Source organism: Paralichthys olivaceus, chromosome 9, assembly GCF_024713975.1.
Source record: "Paralichthys olivaceus isolate ysfri-2021 chromosome 9, ASM2471397v2, whole genome shotgun sequence".
NCBI classification, from domain to species: Eukaryota; Metazoa; Chordata; class Actinopteri; order Pleuronectiformes; family Paralichthyidae; genus Paralichthys; species Paralichthys olivaceus.
The window spans coordinates 22,900,294-22,920,147 of NC_091101.1; the positions used below are offsets into that span (position 1 = coordinate 22,900,294).

Genomic DNA, 19,854 nt, shown 5'->3' on the forward strand with positions numbered 1-19,854 from the left:
ATTTTCACACCAGGCTGCATCTCTGACACACATATAATCACACGTAACTGTTTCTGTAATAACTCACCTGTAAGCTCTGCTACACTGATTTATTTATTCAAACATAACACATCATCCACTGGACCTCACCTCGTACAGCGGCTTCAGGAAGACCGGCCGGTGTTCGTTCATGTCGAGCACACGGATGTAGGCCTGCAGTTTAAAGACGGAACACACAGGGTTTCAGACAACAGATGCTCAGTGTGAGTGACATTAAATATGGACGCCGGCGCTTCAGAGCTGCTTCACATGCAGCACCTGATCTGCTGCCGCCCGCAGGATTTACGATTAGATTCTAAACCCAAGATTTTAAAATGCAAGAAAATAAATACATTTGTCGGATATTGTTGTTTAATGCAGTTGGTTCAGCTCAGTGGGAGAGCTAATACAATATTAGTTCTATGAGTTTTAGGTGTTTTCACTTGTTCAGGTTTTATTTTATCGAAAATAACAAAATGGTGTTTTGTTGTCTTGTATTAATTTAGACCTATGTTACACAACTATGTGTTTCTATGAAAAGTAGTTAATCTAACGCTACACCATCTCCAAAATGTTTCTGTTTTAAAACTAGAACGATCTCCGTCCTCACAAGTATCTAAAACTAAAACATGGCAATAAAGATGTAGCCTGAGTTTTAATAATCTCTGTCTCAAGCCAAATACAATGTTGTGTTATTTCTTACAGTTTATAGCATCAATATGATTTGTTTGTATTTGTTGTATTTACCCTCTCTTTGCCATATGTTAGTTTTAATCTAAAAAGAAGGAATTCAGGGGGTCTATATTCACCTGTGTGGTGGCGCTGTGGTGGCCGTCAGTGACCCGCACCGTCAGGTTGTAGTTGGAGCGGCGAGCTGCATCGAGGCGGCGGGCGATCAAGATGGTTCCACTATTTCTATGGATGTAAAAGTCCTTTTCTTCATCACCGCCTGAGAGGGAGACAGACGAGAGAGAGAAACGGATGAATAAAGAAACAAAGAGGTTTATTCCATCATCATCAGCTGACGTCACAGTGTGTGGTGTTGCGAATGAGGTCGGGCCCAGTCGTCACATGTGATATCTCAGATCATGTGTCAGAGTCTGCAGCTCTGAGTTTGACTGGTTGTGGCAGTGATGCATTGTGGCATCGTCCTTCAGAAGGTGAAGAATCATTGTGAGTTTCCTGTGGGGGGCGCTATAATAAACTTCCATGTCTTTAGCTCTCAATAAAACAAGTTGTTGACCTGATGAATAAAACATCTCATCCTGGTTTGAATGTAATAAACAAAGGGAGTAAAATAGATTCTATTTGCTTCACATGAATCCATCCATCACATTTTGATGGCCTCTTATTTACAGACCGAGCAGAGAAACTAACTGAGACACACGAAGCAACAGCAGCAACCATAACGTCAGCAGCAGCACTGGTCAGCTGACGGTCTGAGTTTGAACTTCTACCTTCAACCTGTCCTCTGGCCACAAATGATGGTGGATAATGAAGGGATACAAGTGAGGAAATGAATTCATGTTAATCCATTAATATAATCTATTTGGGTGAGAAGTCAAATCAGTGGGTTCAGTTACAAGCTTTCTTCTTTACTTCACAGACATTCAGACCAAAACCTGTTCTACATTAAAGCTGCACAATTCTTTGTAATATAGGATTTTAAAAATCTGGAGATTGCAGCTTTTTATTTTTTTTTTTGACAACTGGTCCAAGGCGATATCTTCAAATAATGATTTTAAGGGAACACACAATGCATTCTGGTAAGAAAAACTCCCATTAAAAACTTTCCTCGACTCTAAACCTTGAAATGAAAACTCACATCACCGACAGACCTGTTGTTTATATGCATCACTGATCTTTTATTTCACCTGATTTATCTGATTATTACGAATCATCTCATTTTAAATCTGCAGCATCACAGACTCACTCCACGTCCATCTGGCTTCTCTTTCGTCTCACATTTGCTTCATCCTCTTTCCCTTCCTTTTTCTTTGTTCCCTCCTTCCTTCTGCCTAGTCTTCATTCCTTTTGCTTCGCCTCTTCTCTGTCTCTCTCTCTGCCCGTCTCTCTCTCAGCAGGTTGCGTGTTGGTACATGAGAAAGGTAAACCTCATGCCTGCTCAACCAGATGGTGTTTATTAAGACATCCACTTTGCCACAAGGGCCAAACACACACACACTTTTGAGGCTGCACATTTTCAGTTGTGCATGTAAACAAAGACGCCGCTTGTTATTTTTTCACCTCCTCCTTTTCTTTTATTACCCACACACACACACACAAGCAGATAATCAGGACGTCGGGAGGTCTCTGTCTGTCACTGAATGACCGAGCTGAACCACTGCGGAACAACCGAACATGTTGATAAGTCTGTTTAAGTGATTTAGATTTTTGTAGGAAACACATCAGCACCAGGAAGAAGATAAAAATAGAGCAAAACAAATTTAACATCACACATTACCGGCTCTCGTCTCAGCAATAAGAGGAAAAGACGAGGGAAGGGGACAGAAACACTGGTCATGTGATGAGCTCCGCCACGGAAATTATGTTTTCACCCGTCTGTTTGTTGTCGGCAGGATTATGCAAAGTACAGAGGATGGATTTGCACAAAACATTGTGGAAAGATACAATTTCCGGGCACTAATTCACGGTTCTTACTTTAAAAAAAATCTTGCATATTTAAAATAACTGAAATCTGAGTATTTGCAACTTGGGCTGGTTTATTTGGGTTTAAGGGAACTGAAGACCCAACCATTTTTATATCCTCAAATAACTAATTAGAACCAAACTGATCAGAAACATGAATACTACCATGAACTAAAACGACAGAAACCATCTGGCGACAAATGTAATTAACGTGTACTTTGACTTTTTAGTTTGGTGTGTGTCCATTGGAGAAGGCGGATTTATGACATATAATGTCGCCAGCCTGGTGGTGAACTTTGGCCTCTTAGGAAGTCGTCATGTCGTCCATCTTTATCTACAGCCTATAGTCCCACTGAGTGCCGTTCTAACTATCTAAGGACATTTCCCTTCAGGCTCACCATCAAGGAATATTCTGACCAAATATACTAAATCTAAAGGACTGGACTTGTGCAAGAACTGATCCAAACAATGGATCCTCTTTGCTTCACCCTCACAGAGTCCGACTCAGGCAGTGTATCTAGGTTATCAGAGTAACTGATCAGCAGAGATGGAAGCAGATGCTCCGCTTCAGGGCGAGTCGAGGAGGCGAACCCGAAATGACCACAAAATAGATGTCCTCCTTCCTCAAGAATCTGCTCGCAGGCACAATAAAAGGAGGTTTCATTCCTCAACCTGTCCTGCATGTGTCTGCCGCGGGGTCTCCTCCGGGTAACCGACCTGAAGGAGAAGCTCAGCTCGGGGGGACACACGCTGTCCTCACCCTGCACACTGAGAATCGGGTCAACGTTCCTGCTGAGAGAATCGTTTTCTCTGATTTGATCTGAACTCGTATTATTTGAGTTACTGCTCAGAAGCTGGGACGACAGGTGAGGGTCAGAAATGAAGATCGATTGACTCTGACCTTTGATTAGTTTCATTCCTGCTGCGTGATACAGTTTGATAACTTTCTTCTAAAGTGAGTGAAGAAAGAAGAAAAAGAACAATGACTTTGTTGTTGGTATCTTTTCAAACATCTTCTGACCTCTGTGATTCGTATTGCTGCCGCTCCAGGGGTTAGGACCTCCAGGGTTTTGGAAAGTAGGGAGACATTTTTACAAATACATCATCAATCAAAATCCACTTATTCTCAATCTGTCAAATTACTCATCAGAGAATTAAGTTTTCTCTGCTGCTGAAGAACATGAGAAACGGTTCAAATGTTTCCAAGGTCAAGATTCATCTTTCATGGAAAGTCATATTAAACTATCAGCAGGTGTAAATCCTGTAAAATCACTTCAATGCATTAAAAGCAAAAGACACAGCTGATTGCTCTCTTGTGGAAAAAGGTTTCAAAAGAGGAACAATGAGGCTGAGAGGACAAGAGCTCTACACATTTATTTTAATAATTACAATATAATTTTCATTACTAACAATATAACAAAAGTGGATCAATCTATGCATTGTGTACGCAGAGTAAGGAGGTTTAACACATTACTAATTCATCTTAGATTTTAAGTTTTAAATGTAAATGTAAAAACTCAACTTTAACTCAGGAGCAAATATCCATCTTCATACTTCAAATAAACAGTAACGTGACTTTCACCTCTCAAAGCGTACTGAGAGGATTTTACTTGGTTGTTTATGCTTCTTTTGTCATTACTTTTAAATGAATTTGAAATATGTATCATCCGGCTTTGATTTTAGATTTTGTACCATATAATTTGCAGTATTTGATTTTAAATGATATTTTATATATAAATACTTTTATTATTATCATACTGATATCAATATTGAATTTTATTTTAACAAAATAAGTAAGAAAATTGGTGTATTTATGTTTAGATTTTACATGAATAATGTTTATTTTTGTAATGAAAAACACAAAACATCGATTCACTATCATCCAGTGACTATAGTAACCAAGAGAAGAGACACAGGGGACACTGATTACTTAATGATACTTCAAGAACATATTGTCAGGCCCTAACTAGACTTAACACTTCAATCTCACCCTTCACTCCCTGGGGAAAGGTTTCTTATACTAGAGAGTGTGTATGTGAAATCGTTTTCATTCTCATTGTGTTTCTATCACAAACTATTGCAACCCCCTGCTGGAATCAGACCCACAGTCTGAACTCATCTTCTCAGCGAATGCTCAACCCCCCCCCCCCTGCAGGGGGACGAACCTCGTCCTCTAGCAGAGAGCGGCAGCCTCAGACCGGCAGGTGCCGACCCTCATCTCGTCCACATGGCACCCAGCTGGGAGCCCTCCAGCGCACAGATCAGGGATCACAGTGAAGCCAGCAGGATGCTGCATCCATCCACAAACAGCAGACATGCAGCCCTCTCATGCTACTTGATATCCTGTCACTGATATTCTGTTTCCTCATGGTTCTGAATGCAGCATGCACATTCACGGGAGGTATTTTGACAAATAGCCTCGATAGGCATCTGGTCTCTGTTGCTGGAGAGGGGAAAGTAAAGCGGGACGATAAATTCCTGATGGTATCGGTATGGGAGAGCAGTCCTGTGACACAACACCCCTCATCTGCCCAGGCTGTGATGTGGGTCAGTGGCACCTTTTACACAAACTGTTCGGGGAAGGAATGTCGCACCTTTAGTCTTTCTCTACATGTGTAAAGGTATAAACACAGAATGGGGGTGTGAGGAGAGTTGATCTGACTGTGAACTAGAAGGGGGGGGGGGGGGGCACGCAAACACAGCGTTACCCGTCACGCCCCTGATTCCAGAACGCCAGCATCCTATCTGATGTCACACACTAAGGGGCAAATATGACAGCTATGTTTATTTCTGTCGAGGAGGTTTTTTTTCATCCTCGTTTGTTTGTTTGTCAAAAGAATTATGAAAAAAAACGACTGAGCAGAACGCCATTTACTTCATTTCAAGGAAAACCAGGATACAGTGGGATCTCTGGACAAATGACGGCCTGGGAAAAGACCGTCGAAGGAAATCAACTGAAATAAAATAAAAAAACTTGCTGTGGATGCTCTGAACAGATTTTAATTAAACACAGTTTGGAGCATCATGTTTCTCATGGCAACAAACACCATCAGACAAGAGGAGGAGAGGACGGGTGGAGCTGACGGTTGACAGGTCATCAGAGTGATAATTACTGAGTTATGTTCACGGACCACACCGGGAGAGAAACGCTGCACGATTAAAACACACTGGAGCTGCGATTCAACGCTGAGCTGTCAAAGCTGCCGAGTGAACAAGTGAACTACAATCACCCTGAGGCAGCTGTTGGACTTTGTTCTGATGATTATTTGGATTGGATGGGTTCTACTGTCACACAGCCGTTGGAACAACTGGAGGGACTTAGGTGATTTTTGGTTTATTTCACCCGTCCCGTCAGTCCCGATTTTGAATGCAGGCTACGATTTCTGCACAAGGTTTCTTTTGGGGTGTGGGGGTTCAAACATTCCACTGTAAAGAGCTCCCACTGTCGGTGCAGTGATGAAAAATGTGAACCTGAAGGTCTTTTTCATATTTTATATTTCCTTTTCATGTTTTTATGCTGGGGCCTGAGTTTAGGATGTCACAGAAACAACCAGCAAGTCTCCTGATGATCAGGACTCTTCCTGACATAATGAATGTCAGACCTCCGGTGGCAGCAGCTTGGAGTCATCCCCTCAGGGATGCAGAGAGAGTCTGTTGTGTTCCGTCGAGTTCTGGCACCGAGTCGAGCTTGGCGCAGTGAACCGAACAGGAGGAACCTCGGAAACCACCTGGCAAAACGCTGATGTGGTTTCCTGCAAGGCTCAGAATGAAATGAAACAAACGGGCACCTCTGAGAGCACCGTCGAGAGGGCCGATTTCCACTTCAGCTAAAAAAGATGTCTTCACGCCTGTTACTTCCCAGAAAGCCCTCTGACAGTGACGGTCCTTCTGACAATGGTCCGGGTTGAGAGAGGGATGAGAGGGAGGAGGAGGAAGAGGAGATGAGGGATGGCTACTTGTCTCTCCTGTGGTGATCTGGCAGGCGATGAGAGGAGGAACGCTGCTGATTTATCCTCATGGAGAGAAAACCTCCTGCTGAAGCCACTGACACCAGGACCCTGTTTCCTCTCCTCCTCCTCCTCCTCCTCTCTTCTCTTCCCTCCAATCATCCATCACTCCAGGAACATTTTGCTATGGTAAGATTGTTTCATCTATTTGTATCTATGTGTATAACTTATAAAACAAAAAGAATCTGCTAATAGCAGGATAGAATAGCTGGATGTGCACATACCCAAAGAATGAACTGTTTAATAAGTATCCCACTTATCTATAAACTCAACATAGGAGTACATAGACAACCTGATACAGAACATGGGGACACAACTTCTATACCTCCAGTAGCAAAAGAGAAATTACATCCTCCATACAATAAATCTGATGAGAGCAACTTTTTATAAATTGATAAAAAACTATTCTGGAAAACAATACAACTGAGTTAAGAGGCTGATTGAGAAGAAGTGGGTTTGATCAGATAAATACATTTCAGCGGTTACTGAAAACTCCACAATCCACACTTTAACTCACACTCTGGTTCGTCTCCGCCCTGCTCAGACTCTAATATCATTCATTGCCGACCTTTGGGAAACTCCTCGTCTCTTTATACGGAGACTCATCAGGATGTTTGACGTCCCTAACCTGTGTGTATTCTCCGGTGCGAAGCAGCTCTCTACAAGTCAGCACTTTAGTGTAAATGGCAATATGGTGAATGTCAGATGTGGTTTACCAATATGTTTTTCTTTTTGCCTCGGCTGCAGGAGTTGGAGGTTTTATTTTCTACGCTTTCATTTCAATTTGAGTGCGTTGTGGAAATATCAAAACTTCTTCTCTTATCCGAGGTTTGTCTTCTGTCAGAGATCATTAAGTGTGATGCTCGTTTTTCATTAGAGCTTGAACTCTTTTCTGTTTTCCTCGTCTCACCTGCCCAGCAAACAGCTTCCGATCAATGATCAGCTCAGTGCGTGCATGTTTGTTTCCACTCACCTACGATATCAAACCACCTCAGTTGAAGCGTCTCCGTCATGATGATGCCCACCATGTGCGTGACGATGTCCGTTTCCATGACGGCAAAGGTGAAGTGGGGCTCATCGAATGTGATTGGCTCAGCAGACGGGGGCGGGTGGGCGATCCACTCGATGAAGAGTCGAGATGTGGACCATTGTGAGGGGCTTCCTTCATCTGTGGCTTCAATCTAGAGATTCAAATAAACACTGATTTATAATGGAAATGAGAGTTTATTAATAAAAGAATGACCGACAGTTTCTGACTAGAGCCTCAATGTGGCATCAATCAGAGTAAATGTAAAGTGCACAACCCTCTTTCTTATTTTGTGTCCACTGCTCTTAGCTTTCCTCGGGGACCGACGAACATTTTACAAGAACAGTATGAGTGGTTAGGGCGGGGCTGACGATCGGACTGTACAGAAATAGAATTTTTCTTTTACAAATATATTGAAAATGAAAATATCACAAAGTGACATAAGTTATCAAACCCCTTTCTATGACCAAAATGTAGTTGAGATTAATCCAGTTTCTCTTGATCATGAGCTCACCACTATCAAAATGTCAAATAAACAGGAAATGTGGCCAAACTGAGCATCAGGGGAGAAGAAGCCTTGGTTAGAAACGTGACAGTCGCTCTGGATGAGTTCCAGGGATCGACCGCGTGGAGACAGGAAAAATTTCCAAAAGGTTTTTGGCCACAACAACAAAATCGTGGCTCCCCACCAGACCTACCCACAGATTTGGCTGCCTGCGACTCTAGATGAAGTCGCCATTTTGACACTGAGGAGAGGGTCCAGTGAGATTTACAGATGATGGTCGACAGGCTCACAGAACAGCAGAGTGTTTAAAGGTATGTTTTTTGACCACACCTTGTATTTCCTCCCGATTTATGTCTTCGGTCACAAAACACAGACATTCTGACAGAGGAACTAACACATTATTGGTTTGCTCTTTTCACAGGAAGAGAAAAACATAGAGTATTTCCGGCTTTATCGTTTAATTGTCCGTAACAGCTGCTCTGTGCATCAGTGGAGGGAGTTTCTGAATCCTGCAGAGATTTTCTTTTGCTGATTAACCTGCTGGCTTTAACGACAAAAAGTGACGACAAGGACTGAGAACACTCAGAGCAGGTGTTACTCAAGTGTCTTTGAGGGGATTTAGCACGGGTAATTTAGCCTCTTTAGCAGAGCTGGTGGGCTCCGTCGAGGCTTTAAAGTCTCCACACCTTCTTCAGAGACACATAAATGAAGGACAACTCTTGAGACAGTATTTACCTCCAATCTGTTGAAGTGCAAACTAAAGATCTCACTTGTTGAAAGACGTGAGGCCCCTTTTTCGTTTCAGAGCCACGCAACTGCATGTGAGTTTTTCAGATCTGGCAACCGTCAGCAAAACATCAGAGTTAAAGGTATGAAAATATTGAGTGACAATACTAATGAGCACCAACCGTGAGAATGCTGTAGTTCCCCGGATAGAAATCCCCGTGCGATGTCACCTCGCCCGTCACTGTGTCGATCTCAAAGCGCTCGTCCTTGTTGTCTTGGAGCATGTAGGTTACCACAGCGTTAGAACCCTCATCATCATCGTAGGCGACCATCCTGAAGACCTCCTTTTTACCCTCCTGGTGGCGCTGTTCAAGCAGCTTGACTTGGAAACGTTTGTCGGTGAACTTTGGTTGGTTGTCGTTGGTGTCCAGAACTCGGATCACAACGGTGGCGGTGGAGCGCAAAGAGGGAGATCCGTTGTCTGACACGATGACCTGAGAATTCAGAAGAACGGTTTTATTTTATTTTGCAACATTTGGCTCAGTAAAGAAAGTCTCAATTTGTGTTTTACCATAAGTGACATGTTTTAACTCACACAGATAACAGTAACATTAGTGGAGAATAGAAGTGCAGCGTGTAGAACAGATGTGAGTTTGTCTTTGAAAGCCTGGAGAACATGTGTTATTAAGGATTTATTGATTCTCTGAACCTCCGCTTCTTTACAGAGCAGCAGGATTTCATCTCAGCTTCAGTCCAAGGGGAAGAGAAAACGTTATTTATTAGAGTCTCACCTCGATACAGTGCTCCGGTTTATCCTCCCGATCCAAGGCTGAGAGTGTGCTGATAACACCTGTACACACACACACACACACACACACACAGAGTCAATGTTGTTAGTTTGTGTGTGTTAGTCTCTTAAGTGAGAGTGTAATTACACTTAAACAAATAAACACTGACAGAAGGGGTTAGTGCTTCTGTTATTATAGGTGTGTGTGTGTATGTGTGTGTGTGTGCGTGTGTGTGTGTGTGTGTGTGTGTGTGTGTGTGTGTGTGTGTGTGTGTGTGGGGTGATCACACCTAAGCAAACACATTTTGGTGTGTGGATGTTGTTTCTGCTGTTACTGTGTGTTTGTGTGTATCCACCTTATAAAAGTACTTGCTTGTGTATGTGCATCCCCTTTGCCATGAGACTGTTCAAGAGTAAAAAGTTTTCACTGCAAAACTTTCCTCTCCATCAAAATGTATTTTACAGCAAAAGAATAAATAAAATGTATCATATTAAATAACTACCCAACAAAACTACGCTCATTAGTGGACTGTTTGTTGAATCAGCCTTTGTGTCTGTGTCTCAGAGGCTGTTTGTGTCTGGTATCAGATATAAAATATGTGGCTCAGCAGGTTACTGGCACACATTTGGCTGCTGTGCAGATGTTTGTCGGGAAATTGGGAAAAAAACGTTCCCTCCTTGAACCTGCAGCGCAGTTTACTCACAGAAAAATCAGAGGCTCTGTGCTCTTATCTGGTTTTAGACACTGTCTGGTATAAAATGAGGGATTCCCTGTAGATTAGCTGACAACTGGTTTGGTTGTTTGAATTCTTGATGTTGTTTTTAAAAGAAGAACGAGTTACTAATTAACTACAAGTGAGATAAGTGAGACAGTGAGATAACATCTGTGGCACATGTACTGTAAATACAGATGATACAAACACTGCCATCTTGCACCAAAGATGTTATTGGAAACCAGAGTCTGCACGGTAGCAATCAGGGAGTGGAGCAGCAGTGTTGACGTCCGGCCGATACATGAACCTGTTATATATCATATCACCAAATACTGATACTTAATTTATTTGTCGTGTATTTTGACATTTATGGTCTATGTCCTGTCCACTAACATGGAGGAGGCAGGGTTTTTCACCTACATACTGCACCCACCAGGGGGCAATCAAGATGCTTTGGCTTCACTTTTGGGAGCAGTCATGTCGTCCATCTTAAAATATTGTCTGTGGTCTTGCATTAATTTTTACGGAGTGGATCAGCCATTAACCACATTCTGCATATTAAACACACCAGACCATAAACTTAATGAAGATATCGGAGACTGGAAACTGTTTTCATTTCACTTGACCTCTTCATTAGTCGAGTCAAACACTGATGCAGCAGCGTGCGTGTTTTAATCATTGTGCTGATTCGAGCATCTTCTGATCTTATCTCATCTAAACTACATATTTTAAGTCAAGTGATTTAGAGCTGCTATTAGCTCTGACAGAGACATGAGACAGACAGGCAGGCAGGGGGGGGGGGGGGGGGTAATGTTTGGATAATAGGGGTGTGTGTGTGTGCAACGTCAGACTTTAAAAATAAAAGTTCATCTTCCAAGTTTGATTAAACATTTCATAAAATCTGTGTATTTACATGTTTAATTCAGTTTTTACTTTTTATGTCCTGGCCAAGAAGAAAATGATATTTTCTTTAATCCCAATTTATCCCAATATTTCAATTTATACTAACCTGTATTACATTTTAAGAAGCATGCAAAGCCTCTATATTGTTGGCTGTAATGTTGAGGTGTTAGGACGCAGTGCAGGAGGCAGACACATGGTTTTTTTTTTTGGGAGCTGTTTTTTGTTGACAAAGCCATTAGTTGTCGATGGCGTGAAAGACCCTGATGGGGGTCGTTGGAAACCTATTTTACAACAGTGCAAACAAGCCCTGCTGGGAGGCCATCATTAGAACAGGTGGGACATGTTAGAAAGTGTGTTTCTCTCATTAGCGCAGACACGAGAATCATGGGTAAAGCCTCATCTCTCCCTGGTCGCCTGTTTTCAGTCAGCCGTGCTCGACGGCCGTCAAAACCACGAGAAGATAAACAGAGTTGTCTGGGGTGTTGGGGGGAGTTTGTTTGTTTCTCTCTGGTTTGCAACTGCACAGCTGCTACTTAACCTTTTTTTCACTCTGTGAACTCCGTCAGAAATCCCATTTTTAAAGGGAGGTATCTTTAATTACATGTTGCCAGGCCACATTTCAAGAATATCAATGAGGGAGGACACTTGGGTTTGAGTCTGAAGGGAATTTCGTTCTCTAACTAGAATCACAGATTTACGTCTCCAGTAACAAATGACTGCAAATGAAGTTGAGTGGATAAACAAGCGCCTGTAAAGAGCAGCTAACAGCCCAATTATTCACTAATTGCTGCAGAAAGCTGTTTCAAACTAATCCAAGCTGCCACCACAGGATCTAAAGCAGAACCTCATTTTCACATGACGACCTGATCTGATCAGTGCTTTGTTTTCGCTCGTCAGACTCAATCACAATGATATCTGATCTCTGGACAGACAAACCGTCTCAAGGTGCATTCAGATGCAAAACGTGGCATTTTCAAGAATTTCGAACATTTCAGAAATCCGTGGTAAGACGCAACCGAGTGAAACAAACAGATCTCAACAAACCAATATGAAATCAGTAAGTTATCAAATCTTTTTGACGACTCTGACTCGTCTGTACAGATGCTGTACATCTTATAAACAACTTATTAATACAGAACTCGAATATGTACTGAAAGCGAAAGGGATGCAAAGAAAGAACAACTGTTTGTTTCATCAATCACAGGTTAAAGTCTGTTAGTAACTTCAGGAATTCCTGACGAGCCCGGCCTTGTCAATGTCCAACATTTTATGTGAAACACACAATAAAACTGGCAGCGATTTCTGGACATTTTGGTAATTTGTCACGCCCTTGTTCTCTGCACAAACCTGTTGTCAAGAGTTGGACAGAAACAACTCCCTCAGCTCACATCCTTCCCCCCTGAAACGTGTTCAAGTCGTTCGTAAAGTCTTCATATGCGTCAGGAAAATAAAAGCTTACACAGAAACCTCTGAGTCATTTTTATCCTGTCGAGGCATGAGAGGTTTCTACGCGCGTCATCCTCCAGGTAAGTAATCACAGGTACATTCGTGAAAATAAGACGGGGTGGATCATGTTCGAAGGATCTGTTTTCAGACATGTGTTTGAGTCTTTCAAAGTAAAACAATCTCCCTCGTTCACGTGGATTAACTAGAGCAATGAAAGCTGATATCAGATCTGCCATGTATCTCTGGTGTCTCATGATATTCAGTGTAGAAGTTTTGTCATCAGATCCTCTTAATGTTTCACTGGACTTCTCTGCAAATTACATTATGATCATGTTATAGTTATTAACTTGTTATTTTTGATAATTTCATTTAATTATTTGTATTTTCATTCATAATTTGAGTTCAATGATTAGTGGTTAGTTCTGTCTTTTCTTGTTTTATTGCGTTGCTTAAAATCAATGTTTACTTTTTCTTATGCATCTAAGATACATTTTTGTAAACCGATCTTAAGTGAAGGATAAAGACTCAAGTTCAGCCATCTTTTTCTCTCTCCATGAATTTGGGTCTTTTTCTCTTTAAACAACCTGATTCCACAGCTGAGATTCTCCAGCAGAGAATCCTGAGAAAGTCAAAAGTAAACGCAGACACAGTTTTCTTCTGTATGTTTGAGTGAATATCAAATACAGCTGCTGCTGCACATACAAATGCTTGTTTGAATGTGTTTCTCTCCGCCTATTTCAACACACAACTCTCTGTTAACACAGCTCGGCCTGCTTCACAGTAATCCCTCCGCACACTGGCCTTTGGGTGTGGACCAACACCAGAGCTACCTGGAGATAATGAGAGGACGACGGGCATGTAGCAGCTTGTTGGGCTGCTTTGCTCGAACATCAAAGTCTGTGAGTGGTTACTCAGTTTTTCAACTGTAACTTCTCTCTACTGTCACATCCATTCAGAAAACGGATGAATGAGTTTGTGAGCGATTTCCAGAGAGATGTATGTTAAATTCACCTCTGCTCTCTCTGTGACACACCCGGGGTCTGCATCGCTTGTTCTGCCCAGACTTGCTCCAGTACATTAGACACATCTACCATATCACCTCTTCTCCACCTCCAGCTGCAGTGATATTCCCAAATCAAACTGTAAATCAGCCCTGCAGACACGGCAACACATATGTGGAAATTAAATCTGAAAGACAAAAGGTGCTCCAGATGTCCTACATTCACAAACGGAGTTTGAGTTTATGCATAAATCCATCGGGGGGTGAGGAGTTGCATATAATTCAGAGCAAACTGCTCATGAAACAGGAAAATGGCAACGATTAAATCACCCCAGAGTTATTTTATATGTCCCTGCACATATGTTGGCTCAGTTCAAGCTTCAATGACATGTTTCATGGCCACACTGCACATTCATGCCTGTACTTAGAGTCACTGGAGGGTGAAGCTGAATATAGAGGATGGAATTAAATTAGAGTGCGACCGTCTACATTTTTATTATTAAATTGAATAAAGATAAACATCTCGCAATGTGTTTCATATATATATATTTATATATAGTTTGTAGTGTAAGTTTATTTATTTGTCAAGCATTCTAAAGCTGAGGGTTTAATATGGAGTCTGATTTCGTAATGAGCTGTAACATATTTTCTAATAGAATATAATATTGCACTGCTGAATAAAACAGTTAATGGTTAATATCTGGCCATATTTTTAATGTGTTAATGAAATTCATTTGTAGTTGATGGCTTTAATCCTCATTCACTCTTAATTACCTGTTTTGGGGTCGATGTCAAAATTCGTCCGGTAAGATTCTGGCATCTTGAAGGAAAGCTTCCCCTCAGACGAAGTGTCGACATCTGTGGCTGAGACCTGAACGACAGATTTCACCCTGTCCACTTTCTCCTGGACAGATGCAAAATACACCGGCTGGGAAAGTTCTGGAGCGTTATCATTAACGTCCAGGACCTCGAGGAAGACGTGAGTCCAGGAGATCAGAGGCTCGGTCCCCAGGTCGGTGGCATAGACTGACAGCCAGTAGTGAGGAATCGTCTCGCGGTCCAATGTCTCAGTTGTACGAATCAAACCTGAGATATAAGGTAGAGACACAGGATTAATTGTCTGGATAAAACAACCATTTTTCCCTTAACACTTCTGTATTTACATTTTCAAACCTGCGGCTGTGCCTCAGAAATGAATCACTTATCAGTATAATCAATTTCTTAATAAAACTCCATAACCACCCAAGTGGAAAAATAAATCACTGTGGTTTTCATCAAGCTTAAGGATGTTTGCATTTTAAAAAGTCTATATTCGTGCCCAAGGGTGGGTTGAGACATTTTTAGCATTCTTTGCAAAGCAACATAGGTGACATGTTTCTGTTGTCAAAACGTGCTCAAGTTCTTACAAGAGGCTGAATACCACAAGGTAGTTATGGGACATCCGGACTCTAGAAACAAGGGAAGCTGACTTTTCTGCAAAAACCTGGACCCCCTGAGGGGGAGCTGAAAAACCAGCTACACTGAAAGAGAGATATATTCCAGCATTGCTCTGCTACGACAGAGAACTCCACTTGCCCTGATGTTATCTGAGCTTTAAGTGCAGCAGCGTGATAGTGGAATGTACCATGAAAGGCTGAGGGGTTGTAGGGTATCCTCTGTAAAGGATATGTACAAACAAGAGGACAGAGGAAATAACATGTTGTACAACCTGCAAGTGTTGAAGGGAAACTCAGCATTTCCCATACATTCACTACACAACCTGCACTTTTCAGATGTGTAAAATCGTATCTATATATACTGAAAAAAGAAGAGAAAATGTTTTCTGTTTATTTCTACACAGCTGAAGGCAATGGCTCGGCTTATGTTTATTTGTCACTTAGTATATTTGCAGTATACAGTATTATTAAATAATGTCATTCCTTTTTATGGACACTGTAAAAGTATTTATATCCTTTAATACTGCAATATAGTGGCCTACATATGTGGAGGTTATGTTGAATCTACTGTATTATCACAAGACAGTAAGAGACAATTTTCATTCCATTTCTAACAATACAAACATTAATATAACAATAAAGCTAAACCAAAGTGTTCATTACCTGTTTCCTCATCGATGGTGAAAACTCCGACACCAGATCCTTCGTGGATGTGGAACCTAACGACTCCATCTCTGCCCAGATCCCTGTCTGAAGCTGTAAGTGTTACCACAGACGTCCCCACCGCGGCGTCCTCCATCACGCCCGATTCATACACAAACTCTGAGAACACTGGCCTGTGGAGGTTCTCGTTGACGTCCAGAACCTGGATTTCCACGAAGCAGGACGATGAGAGGGAGCGAGGGAGGCCGTGGTCGACGGCCCAGACGGTGAGGTTGTAAGATGACCTCTTCTCAAAGTCCAGCTCCCTCTCAAGGGTCAGGGCACCAGTGGAGGAGTTAAGGTGAAAGATCTCGCTCTTGAGGTTGTAGGTGACGAGGCCGCCATTGCCCAGATCTAAGTCGACGCTCTCCACCCAGACAAGAAGGGTGCCCACAGGAACGTCTTCAGGAACTTTTATTTTGTAAACCTTGGGTACAAATTTGGGTGGGTTGTCATTAATGTCTTGCAGTACAACCACAAGGTCAAGCATGGAGAACAACTGCGGGCTGAGTTTGGCCTGGTCTCTGGCTTCAATCCTCAGATCGTGCCTTGGTGAGGTTTCTCGATCCAGCTGCTGCCTCACAGTGACCTCACCAGTCAGTTCATCAATCCTAAACATGTCGGTGGACGTCAGCAGGGAATACTGGACGTTACCATTTGTCTCTGCGTCCAGATCAACGGCGTGTGCTGTAAAAATAACAGAGTCAACTTCTATGTTTTCAGGCACACGTATGACATATCTGTGCTGATCAAACACGGGAGGGTTGTCATTGATGTCCATGACATTCACCGCGATAAATTTCCATGCAGACGTTTGTGGCGTTCCCAAGTCATAAACGGTGATGTTCAAAATGTAGAACTCTTTACTCTCTCTGTCGAGTGGGCAAACTAACCCAAGGTCACCTGAGAAAGTGTCAATGGAGAAACAGCCGTCTTCGTTCCCGCTGGATATGGAATAAACCAGCTTGCTGTTAAACCCGGTGTCACTGTCTGTGGCCTTGAACTGAACAATGCTGGAATTCAGCGGATGATCCTCAATGAGGTCAATGGAGCTGGGAATGCTGAGGTCAAACTTGGGAGAATATCGGTTGGTGATGTGAATATCGGAGAATGAGTCTTCCTCTTGACTGGTTAAAATGGGTTCAATGGACTCGATCAGTTTATCGGTTAACTGTTTTAAGATGCCTGTTTCCTGGCAGTGGAGGGTTGGCTCATCACCTCTGTTTGTGACAGTTACCCTGACAACTGACGCTTCGGAGCGATGTTTTCCATCTGTGGCTACGACCTTCAAAGTGAACGAACCTGATCCCAGGGGAATCGGTTGCTTAAGGGTGATGGTTCCTGACACAGAGTCCATTTTAAACACTTGGGGCTCATTTCCTGACTCGATGACGTATGTCAGCTGCTGCAGCTCATCTACATCGATAGCTGACAGCTCACATATCGTGTGTCCCGCAGTTACATCTTGAGGTACAGTGGCATTGCAGCCCACCCTCTCAAACAGAGGGATGTTATCGTTGACATTGTTCAGAGTTATCGTCACGGGACATTCGCTGACCTGACTGAAGGGGCTGCCGCTGTCCGAGGCCCAAACCCTCAGGTGGTACCTCCGTTTCATGAGCTCGTAGTCCAAGTCTTTGGAGGTTGAGATGACTCCTGTAAAGGGGTCTATTTTAAAAGGTAAGGGGCCTGAGTTGGCAATAGAGTAAGTCACAAAGCCATTCTTGCCTCTATCTTTGTCCGTGGCTGCTACTTTTAAAACACTGCTGCCAACAGGGCTGTTTTCATCCAGCGTGGCCTCATAGGAGGTCTGGGTGAACTCTGGGCTGTTGTCATTTTCATCTGTTATCTCAACCACTATGTGAGTCTCCACTTCACCGTGACTGGCCACTACATCAAACTCATATCGATCCTTACTCTCGTGATCAAATTTCTCCGTTGTTATGATAATCCCCGTTTTGGGATTTATCTTAAATTTGGAGCTGTCTGGATTATTTTTGATACTAAAGGTAACGTTATCAGATGCCTTGTTGACAGAAACCTTCAGTACGTGAGTTTTGGGAGGAGAAAACTCACTCAGACTGGCAATGTATGTGTCTTCCAAAAATGCCAATGGGCTGTAATGATAGGTCGGAATGTGGATTTGTGTAATTGGAGAGAGTGAAGTCGGGTAGCTCCTGTCTTTAGCTTGTAGGGAAAGATTCAGCCCAGAAGGAGTTTGAGACAAGATAATCCTCTTAGTAGAGATCACTTGGAAGTCACTGCCCTGCACACCTAAGGGGATTATCTCAAAAGACTTGTGTGGATCTCCTCCAACAATATTAAGGGATTTCACAAACTTGATTCCTCCTTCCACGTGGACATCGATACTTATTTTGCCGTCTGCAGACACTGTGGGCTTTTGGGGACATGTGATAATCAGGGCATGCTTCGACATCTTATCTACGTTTACTGTGACTCTGGCGACATTACCAAATTTTTGAATGCCAGATATTTTCTTTGTCCTGTCCTCAGCTAAAACTGTGAGGTCGTATCTCTCCGACTTGGTGCGATCGAGCTTCTTGATAACGCTGACTGTGCCTGTAAAAGGGTCGACAGCAAAGGGATGAGCTCTGCTGGTGAAGGAGTAATAAAACTCAGCATTGCTCCCAACGTCAGCGTCTGTGGCACTAACCCTGACCACACTTGACTTAAGTGGTGTGTCCTCATTAATGGCCACGTTGTAAGAAGCAGGATAGAAAAGAGGCTTTAAGTCATTGGTGTCAAGCACCTGGACAAACACCTTTGTCTTCGCCATCAAGTCAAAAGTGTTTTCGGTTGCCTCAACAGTGAGAGTGTAAGTGTCTCTGACTTCCCGATTGAGGGTTGCCGAGTTGCTACTGCGAGTTTTGATCCTGAGGAAGTAGAAATCGCCAACTTTGACGGCCTCCGCTTGGAAAAGGCCATCGTCATCACCTGAGACGACATCATACGCAATTTCCCAGAACAGATCAGTCACTTCAATGCCCATCTTCACAGGTGTGTCAACGTATGTCCGCGGTGCAGAGTTCTCATTGATGGTGACGTTGTAGAGATGGTGCGTGAACCTCAGCGGCGAGCTGTCCTTTCCTTTTTCCATACTCCCCTGACATCTTGCCACGTGCAGGAGCACTGCTGCTAAAGTGAGGAGGGTTGTTCCTGAAGATGCCATCTTTAATACACCCACAAGGACCTCAGACCTATGAAAAGTGAAAAAAGAGAGATAATAACACACATAAAACAAACAGGAGACAACAGGAGAGTCTGTAGCAAGGTATCTAACTCTTGTCCCAACATGCCTGACCCAACAAAAGACGGCATGAATAACTCATTGTTTCAGGATCATAAATTTGCTTTAACAGACAGGAGGCAGCCCCTTCCCCATAATTATTATTTTGTGGGAAAACACCAGCAACATGTACTAAATTATTACTTTTAAGCCTTTTGTCAGTCTGCAACACTGAGGGGGGATTTGTAGTTTGATGACTCTGCATCATGAAGAAGATGGTAGGAGGTTCAGTGCTAATCCAAGTGTAAACGTCTGCATGTGTACGGTCGCTCTGAGCTCAGATTGCTGTATATGTGTTACACGTCCCTGGAGGCATTAGCCATCAAATTGCTGTTTTCGCCATCGACCAAGAATCAGAATCCCACACAGCTGGAATTGTAATCTCTCTTTTACAAGAGGCGACCATAACCGCAGCTTGAGTTGTTAAAAATAGATTAAGACTGAGATGAATCTAGATCTCTGGCTAAAGTTGGAGCCACCACAGCACGGATTAGTTAAAACATTTGCATATAACATATCTTGAATACTGCACTTATATACCGTGTGAAATGGCAGCTTTTCTTTACACTGAGCTGAATGAATGAACTAAACCTGGATGATCTGACATCAATTCATCTATTTAGATTTT

At 42.6% G+C, this 19,854-nt stretch overlaps 1 protein-coding gene across 1 annotated transcript in view; it reads right to left on the reverse strand.

Moving 5' to 3' along the window:
- fat2 (FAT atypical cadherin 2) overlaps positions 1-19,854 on the reverse strand; it is a 73,882-nt gene that overhangs the window by 43,048 nt on the left and 10,980 nt on the right. The window contains exons 2-8 of the mRNA XM_069532058.1: positions 15,881-19,137; positions 14,556-14,867; positions 9,724-9,782; positions 9,115-9,426; positions 7,648-7,855; positions 828-967; positions 125-192 (exon numbers count right to left, since the gene is read on the reverse strand). Of these exons, the coding sequence (XP_069388159.1) occupies positions 125-192; positions 828-967; positions 7,648-7,855; positions 9,115-9,426; positions 9,724-9,782; positions 14,556-14,867; positions 15,881-19,109 (4,328 nt within the window). The 5' untranslated portion in view covers positions 19,110-19,137. The remainder of the gene's footprint in view (positions 1-124; positions 193-827; positions 968-7,647; positions 7,856-9,114; positions 9,427-9,723; positions 9,783-14,555; positions 14,868-15,880; positions 19,138-19,854) is intronic.